Source organism: Amblyomma americanum, chromosome 10 (genome assembly GCF_052857255.1).
Source record: "Amblyomma americanum isolate KBUSLIRL-KWMA chromosome 10, ASM5285725v1, whole genome shotgun sequence".
Lineage (NCBI taxonomy): Eukaryota > Metazoa > Arthropoda > Arachnida > Ixodida > Ixodidae > Amblyomma > Amblyomma americanum.
Genome location: NC_135506.1, coordinates 85,170,842 through 85,180,030, shown reverse-complemented (window position 1 = coordinate 85,180,030; position 9,189 = coordinate 85,170,842). Strand labels below are relative to the sequence as shown.

At 47.6% G+C, this 9,189-nt stretch overlaps 1 protein-coding gene across 1 annotated transcript; it reads left to right on the top strand.

The window, feature by feature from the left end:
• Window positions 1-705: 705 nt before the first annotated feature.
• LOC144108504 (uncharacterized) lies at window positions 706-8,916 on the top strand. Its single transcript, XM_077641722.1, has 4 exons — window positions 706-869; window positions 3,195-3,348; window positions 5,070-5,296; window positions 8,200-8,916. Exons 1-4 carry the CDS (start codon window positions 706-708, stop codon window positions 8,861-8,863), a joined length of 1,209 nt encoding a protein of 402 aa, XP_077497848.1. The 3' UTR covers window positions 8,864-8,916.
• Window positions 8,917-9,189: the final 273 nt, after the last annotated feature.

The window sequence follows — 9,189 nt, the reverse complement described above, 5'->3', positions numbered from 1 at the left end:
GAACACACGGTCAACAACAATCCCTTGATCTAAAGCACCTGCTATATAATGGGTTAATACTGTAAGTTTGCTAATACAAGAAAAGCCTCTACGGAAACCGTGCTGTTGAGAATTCAACAGAGAGTACTTATTCAAATGGTGCTTAATGCTAGTGTAAAACACATGCTCGAGAACTTTGCAAACGACACTTGTTAAAGAGACTGGTCGACAATTGCTCATGATAACCCGAGGTCCTGATTTGTGCACTGGTATAAAATTTGCTACTTTCCAGTCTAGAGGCAAAGCGCTCTCTTGCAGCGGTTTACAAAACCTAATGTGCAAGAGCTTGGAAAAAGAATTCGCTCCAGCGGAAGGCAAGGCAGACAATCCATCAAGGCAGGTGGCTTTGGACTTTCCGATCCGTTGTAATGTTGTCTCAATGCCGTGTTTATCGACAACAATATCATCCTTTGCTCACAGAGCACTATACCCGTGGACCTTGCGATTCAGTGCACATAAAGCCCTTTTCCCATATCCAGTCAGCCATCTGACAACAACCGCTCTGTTAATAACTTTATTCTACCGGTCTCCATTCAAAACTTTTCGTTAAAAACGATTTGAGCATCTGGCGGTCACCGCCTACCTGTTGGCCAATCCTCAGCAGTGGGTGTGCGTTATTGGTGCCTCGAAGATGACTCGATGATATAGTTGAGGGGAAGGAAGAAGATGAAGGAGGGAGGGACGCTGCCAGCCTCCATGAGCTCGTCCCTGGATTCCTCCTGGTCGTCGAGCGGCCTGTACTCCGACTCCTCGGACGCTCGACCTGTCCACCTCCCGACAAGGGACGGCCGGCTCTACGTCGTCATCACGCGAGACAGGGACACCGCCGGGTGAGTACACCATACGCGTTCGAGGCACGCTAGTACGGCGATCTTGCCTCACATCAGGTCAGGGGAGCGCCGAAGGCTCCTAGAGGGCTCTCTGTCTGCAACTGCGATCTCGTTAGATGTCGAGCTCTTTACTCAATCCTTACAGGCGGTAGTCCGCGCCATGGTGGAAGTGCATAGGAGATGTCAGAACGAGCTCTCCGCAGGCGGCTCAGAACCCCTCGCAGTTTCCACGCGCCGCGCATTGCAACCACACGACGGCAATCCGTTCTGAACCCCATGGTTTCTGAAGTGGTAGAGGAGGTGACGCAGAAATAGATATTAGCAAAGAAAGGCTCGAATATTGGTGGAATATTAGTCGAAGGGCAGTGGGAAAAACCGGTTGTGAAAGCACAGCTTAGCCGGAATTAGTATAAATTGACCAAACAATTCCTGTGTTCCACAAATTTCTAGTGTTGATTGTTTTTCTCAATATCTTCAGGTCGTAGAAAGAGCGGAATGCCAGCTTTACAGAAACTGATATTTTGTGCTAAGTATTGCCTCATGAAATCAATGATTTTTTTAGAGTAAACTATGACAATTCTCCAACCAATGAAACTCTTAACATGCTCTACAGAGAGTGGAGTGTCACACGCTCTGGAAAGGTACGCAGGGCTGAATGCGGATCAACCGACATATTTTCTTTGTAAAGCGCCATATTTCCGAAGCTTCGACTACATCTGAACAGCTCAAATTTAACAAATGGGATATGCATTCCCAATATCTTCATTGTCATAAAGTCAGTAACGTACGTACACAATCCTTGTTAGTAGGACGTTGTTAGTGACCAGAGTGACGGTACTGCTGAGTGATCAGAAGATTTGATATCTTAGATAACTAAATATACAGTGTACGTGTGCGCGCTTATGCGTGTGTGTGTGTGTGTGTGTGTGTGTGTGTGTGTGTGTGTGTGTGTGTGTGTGTGTGTGTGTGTGTGTGTGTGTGTGTGTGTGTGTGTGTGTGTGTGTGTGTGTGTGTGTGTGTGTGTGTGTGTGTGTGTGTGTGTGTGTGTGTGTGTGTGTGTGTGTGTGTGTGTGTGTGTGTGTGTGTGTGTGTGTGTGTGTGTGTGTGTGCACGCACACGCCGCAGTGCATGACGAGTGCCTTCATAAAGTGAGCGGGTGGGAAAATACACACAGACTGAAAATTACATGCTTGAGAAGACCACATCGTATAATCGCAGTCTTTATCACTTCGTGATATTTTTATCTGGGACTCTTGAATGAAACTGAGAAATACGGCTAATTCCTGATACTGATCCCACCTCACGTCAATGCACGTGATATGCGCCACCGAATTCGACAGATGAAACGGATTTGTGTAGATATGTTTCATAATCGGCGGCTGTGATTCAAAAACGCAAGCGAAAAGAGATTTATACGCATAGCAGCCTGCAGTACCATCTGTTCCTTAGAAAATTCATTTGACACTGCGGCACCTCATTCATGAAGCTGAAAAAGCAGTGGACAAGAAAACTATGCCATCGAAATCAAGCGTGAACCCTTTCGTCTGCCCCGAACACGATTGCTTGTGGTTTTCCTTCACTTGTAGAGGAACATTGCAGATGATCGTTATGCACTGTTATAAAATTATTTCAATGAAGACCCGAGAAAAAGGGTTAGAGGGGCGAAAGCCCTCCTCCGGTAATTTCGGCTCACCAATAGTGCGCAATTTTTATTCCATGGCACACCACTTCTATAGATTGGAAGTCATGCTGCGTCATCAAAATTGTTTACGGGAAATGAAGAGAAGTGCGAGCAGTCCCGATGAAAATGATATTGGTATTCTTAGTATCAACGAGAGCAGCGTGAACAGAAACAGAATTATTGTATTGAGCATAAAGTAACGGCGAAAAATAAAGCAAAGCTGAAAATGGTGCGCTACAGGAACATTGAAAATGGCCCCGTGCTCTGAGAGAGTGGCTGGGAAAGGAAGGGACACGTATGCAAGTGAGCAGTGGAATAAAATTGCGTGCTGCAAGTTGCGTGGGTCTGTGTAATCAACGCAGGCTCAAGTCAAGAATAACCGAGATTACTGAGAAAAGCTAGCCTCGTATTATAATTGCGCTGTGGATTTTGAGTATCGTATTTCCTCAAAAAGAATTCTCAAATGTGCTCACGCATTGTCCAACTCAAAAGAAGAGTAGTTAAATGAGCAGAGAAGAGACAGAGCACTCCTCCCTCGGCGAAGCACAAGAGCACCAATGGAGCTGTGGACATTCCCTACACAAGCTTCTGTCGTTAACTACATTAGCTTTTCAGAATGGCCTAACGCTATCGCGCATGCGCAGGCGTGACCTGGCCTGTTACTCCTGTGCCTTGGCCTTCATGGTGGTCTTTGTGGGGGCCATGATTCTCTTCGCCGAACACCACTGGGGGCGGGTGCTCCGCCAAGACGAGCCCCTCGTTGTTAATGTAGAAAACGAGGACGACGTGGAAGGCGAGGTAAGAGCAGTGTGTCGATGTGACGTTAAATTCAGGCCTAATGTTCTTCATCGCATAGACTTTCGAGGGGCTGCCTCCTTCGCTAACCTCGACAATGATCCGTACCATGCGACAGCTTTGACCGGGTATCTTTGTCTTAGTGGCCACCTGACGTCAGTGCCTACTTATGAGCATTCTAGTTTTCTAGGCGGCGTCTGATTTGCCCCTGTGTCTCGAAGGTCAGCTGCACTCAAGCAACCAAAGACTGCGTGCCTAAACAACTTCGCCTCACTATGTTATAATTGCTCGGCCTTTTTTAAACGAGCTTGTTTTTTTTGTCTAGTGTGGAATTCCTTGTGATACAAAGATTAATACGGTAGACAGCTGATCTAGTTCGTACAGTATTTTATTTGGCCGCATTAATATAACATTCCGCCGAAGAGCACCAAGAGGAGACAGACAAAGCATGACTCCTGACGAGGCCCACATCCCGGCTTACATATGTTAACAAAAACGGCGGCTAAACAAAAGAACACATATACGACTCTTCAGTAGCGCACAATACCTTTTTCAAAATGTACGTGCATAATAGAGGACTAAAGGAGAATAATTCTATCACTCCAATGGCTACACTTGTGATTGGGTACTCTACCCAAGATGAAATGGGCGATGGCAGATGATTGTGAAGATTTGGGCGTTAATTCGCAACCAGTTACCTTGTCAAGCCACATGTTCACATTCCTTGCTTATCAGACTAACGGAACGCAGTGTTTCCTTTGTTGTTTCACCGAACTATGACTCTTGACAACTCTAGATAATGGTCCCCGTTATCTGTCTCAGACACTTTACCGTAAAAGAGTTCCTAGCCCTTGTGCCTTCCCCGGAGGCAAAGGTGTAAAGCTGTCAGCCTTCCCGCAAAGAACTGTCCTTTAAAAATTGTCTCCACTCTCAGGAGCGCAGGTGTCACATAAATGTGAATAGCATAGTCTCGAGGGGTGCCAGTATCTCGCCTAAACATGCCTTATGACTCACAACTAACGTGTGCTGTCCTCCGTAGCTAATGGGATAGGTTGTGACATTCTACGTGGAGGACGCCCAATATGGAGGAATCTCGTCATTCAGCTAAAATAGTAAGAACTGGTTAGCCATTCCCATACAATATTTAGCACACCTGTGGCCGATAGGTTTCACCATCCGGCATGCGGGAGGTGTGGAGTTATATCTCTAATGGCTTCGACCGCCCACCTCTTTTTCCTGCAGGTCCAAGCTTTACCTTAGTCTGACAAGCGTCTTTCTCGGGGTGAAATAGTTGTAAGAAAAGCGTCTTCGACTACTTATTTTGCGGACTTAGCACGTTTACATGGCGCTCTTTAAAAGGACAACTACTTAAACCAAATGATCATCGTAGTAGCCGCCGCGGTGGCTGAGTGGTTATTGTGCTCGGCTTCCGGCCCGAAAGACGCGGATTCGATCCCGGCTGCGGCGGTCGAATTTCGATGGAGGCGAAATTCTAGAAGCCTGTGTACTGTGCGATTTCAGTGCACGTTAAAAAATTCCAGGTTGTCGAAATTTCCGGAGCCCTTCACTACGGCTTCCCTCATAGCCCGAGTCGCCTTGGGACGTTAAATACCCATAAACCCATAAATGATCGTCGTAATCTTACCCTTCTCATTTCGCTCATAAAATTTAGAAATACGTAAGAACTGCTCCTCTGCCCCCTCAGTGTTTCTCTTCCTGTTCAGGCTGCTCTACGCGAGGCTTCTAAGAAGCACAGGACGCGGCGCGTGCATCCCGTTTCAAGGACCGAGAGCAAGCCGCCTTTGGCCCGAACGGCGACGCGCGTCGTCCGCAAGGCCGTCACCGTCAAGGCGGCAACGTTGAGGCGGGCCCCAGGTCCTCTGAGAAGTGCCAGGCCACAGCAGAGCACGAAGGTCGTTCCAAACGACGACGATGACGTCATTCGGCTCTTGTGAGTGTTCCTCGATGCGCGACCGTCCATGTCTCAGAAAAAGCGAGCTTTAAACGTATTACACGGTTTTTTTTTTTCGTGTTTTAACAGCTCATATGAAATGAATTCCCGGCATTAAAAATCTGTTGACAGGACGCGTTCTGTCTATCGGTGTGATTTTGATCCTCTCTTGTTTCTTTCTACCCAGCAATTCTAGAGACCTGTGTACTGTGCGACGACAGTGCACGTTTAAGAACCCCAGGTGGTCGAAATTACCCGGAGTCCTTCACTACGTCGTCCATCATAGCCTGGGTACCTTTGGAACGTTAAACACATCTAAATACCAAATTATTTCTCCCACCGTGGCGAACTAAGCTCATATGCAGCTTTGCTTGTGGCTGCTCCAAAGAGGACCAAGTGTCAAGCGTGACGAAGACGTCCTGTTTATGCGAGAAGGGCGTAGTTATCTTATTAGTGCTCTTCGCTGCTCTTGCTGCGTGCGCGCTTTTGGGGTTGTTCCAAGAGGCCTCCCTCCTGCTCAACCGCCTGTTGACGGCTACGCGGCGGGTCACGCTTTCGAGCTTCAGCACGGGTTGTTCACACATGGCACTGGTGTCATTCATCCGGTACGTGGACATTCCAGGACTAGCTGTCGCGTCGCGTCGCTGCACCCTATTTCAGTCGATTCACCGAGAGAGGAGGGTGGAGGGGGGTAGATATTTGGCGAAGGACAGGAGAATCCGTGCAGTTTCAGTGTTGCGGAACAGATTTCGTGGTTTAATTGGCTACGAGCCTGTCGAATCAGTTTGTTCGCGGTACAGTATTAACTAAAACTATTATAAATGAGTAAAAAATAAGAACCCGTTCCAGCCATTCAATAATTCTGTGCGCGCTACATCGAACAGTGTACGCGTAACAAAAAAAAAGGTAACCAGAAACGAAAAACAGAAAGTTGGTTTCTGAGGAAAGCAAATCATACAGTAACTATCTCACATATCTCCGCGGACATCCGAACCGCGCCGTAAGAGAAGGAATAAACAAGGAAGTGACAGAAGGAAGGAAGAAACAGGTGCCGTAGTGAGGGCTCCGGAATAATTTCGACCACCTGGGGATCTTTGACTTGCACTGACGTCGCACAGCACACGGGCGCCTTTTGCGTTTCACCTCCACCGAAACGCGGCCGCCGTAGTCGGGTTCGAACCCGGGTACTCCGGCTCAGTAGACGTGCGCCCTAACCACTGAGCCACCGCGGCGCGTATGTGTAAGAGGCCTCCCTCCGCTTCGACTGCCTGTTGACGCCTACGCGCCGCGTCACGCTCTCGAGCTTCTGCACGCGTTGTCCAAGCGTGATACTAGCGACCCTCACACGGCACGTGGACACTCCAGGACTGGATGTCACGTCACGGCACCCTTCTTTAGTCGATGCACCGGGGGAGGAGAGGAGGGGTGAGCTTGAAGGGACAGACTTCCGGGGAAGAACAGTGAGAATTTGTGCGGTATCACGGTTCCGGATTGGATTTCGTGGTCGGATTCTCTACGAGCCTACCGAACCAGTTAGTTTGCGTAAGAGCATTAACTATAATTATCATAAATTAATAAATATTAAGAACCCGTTTCAGTCACCCAAGATTGATGTGTGCGTTACACCGAACAGTGTACTCGTAATAAAGCAAAATAACTAGAGTAGCCAAAAAAGGAAGGAAAGTTTTTCTGGCTGCAGATCAGAAAGGAATGTTTTCGGACGCAAATTTGTCCCAAATAAAAGCATTACTCTCTTAGCAACGCCTGCCTTTTTGTATCGTATTTTAGGTTTCCTTTGTGAAGCCAGATTTGGCCCTGTTGCGATAAAAAAGGGCTCTACCCTCTGTGGGCTTCTCTCCAACATTTGCTGATAATAAACGTTTTTTCACTCCCTCTATATTAGGGGGAGCCCATTAGACCGGAACGAAAGAAACAGTAAACAATGTTACATAAACTGATCGATCCACCACGAAGGATTCGTCCAGGAAACGAAAATTTGTTTCCCTGCTTTTCGTGGTGTTGATCTTAAGCTACGTGGTTTTGATCTTATGAAAGTATTTTTTTCAGTTTCAGCGAAAATAAGCTGGGAAAATATATAAACAGTAAGCAATGCTCATGACGAAAGGAAAGGCGCAGTAACTATCTCATTCATGTTGGCCGGATCAACAGCGCTGCAAATGAAAATGAAATTTAGTTTTCAGGAAAAGAAGCGCGCAGCAAGTGTCTTACAATAGCTAGGCACTTCAGCCGCATTTGAGAGCAGGGGTGAAGTAAAGATTCAAAGCAGAAAAAGCTGCCGCAACAAATAGACGGTGGTAGGAGTGAAAGAAGGAAGACAGAAAAACGAGCCGTAGTCGTCGTCAAATTGTGCGTGTTTTTGAGGAAAGGAAGAAAATTTATTGGATGGAGTGAACTGCTGGTGGTGAGAGCTGAGCTAAAGTATGGCCGCCCTAGTCTGTGAAGCGCATGAGACGTCTCTATTGGTTTGGGCCGATGTGGTTTGAACGTTCACGTTAAGGTTGGAAAGAGATTGTTTACGGCCGCCCAGTGAAAATTTGCATGTGCATAGCTATATGCGCTTTGCAAGAGACGGCATCCGATCTGCTTTGATTAGGAAACAACCAAATAAAAAGTAGCGCACTGCCTTGGAGTCTAATAGTTGCTTTACCCGTTTTTTTTCCTTACTCAACAATAGTTACCCAAATTATGTGTGATTGGGCTCGTTTATTTGGACAGAATTCATCTTGAACTTACGAGATCACTTAGGCTGATCTTTTTTCCTCGCTTCAATTATGACACTCGGCTTCCTTTTACGGCGCATGGGCAGTGCACAATTTAGGAATATGTAGTTGTTAATCAGGTTGCAGTTCTTGTCTCAGCGTGATTCGCTGTTTTCTCACCAGGGAAAAGCTGGCGAGGGAGGCGGGCATACAGAGCGACGACAACCACTCGATGCCTTCGAAGTCTGCTGTTGGGGCGACAAATCCTGAACCATCTCGTATTATTATCCCGACACAACAAACGCCTCTTGCCGGAATGTCATCTACAAGCCAAGAAACAACCACAGCGAAGGCAGCAGTGACACCGCCGAACCAATATTTCGTGACAAAGACGTCATCCCAGTCGGCCGTGACGTCCAGCTTCCAGTCGCAGTCCATGATCGCACGACCGCTTATTCGCATAGTGTTGCCGATGATTACCGCTGCATTGCCTCCGGGACGGTACGAAAACATGCATGGTCTGGAAATCCCTGCTGCCTCATCGCTCACCCCGAGAACTTCGGCGCCCATTGTCACGAAGATGCCTACCAAGTGCAGCTCAGTATCATCAGCAGGACGGGCAGAGGGCGGTGGAGGGGATCACGCGGCGCATCTCAAGCCACTGGCCACCCACTTCTCCCTGCGGGAGAAGATCTGGCCTGGCGGGAGGTCGCCCATTGTTTCATGGCCCAAGAGCTCGAACTCCTCTGCAGGGGTCTCTTTCCTGGGAAGCGACTATTACACCGTCGCATACACAGAACCTTTTGTCGACGAAGCACCGAACGACACATTGTCGAAGGAAAAGTGAAGGTCTGCACACAGTGGGAGGAAGGTTGCCATGAGTCCCAGATCGATGTTTGGTACGCGTATAACTCGAACTATATGTCAGCAATAAAAAGTGTAACGTTTTAACAAGCAAGACGGAAAAGTCCGATCATGTATCTAGCGGCGCTTAGGGCTGATAATTTCGTGTGCTTTACAAGTACGAAGTATTCCTTTGGCGAGTGCTGTTAAGCATATATAACACTGTAGAATTTTCCTGCAGTCCTCAGAACTATGCACGGCAACATTTTGGAAGGTCTTTGAGACAGTCTAACACCCTAATTGTCAGACATGTGCCCTAACGCTGACAGC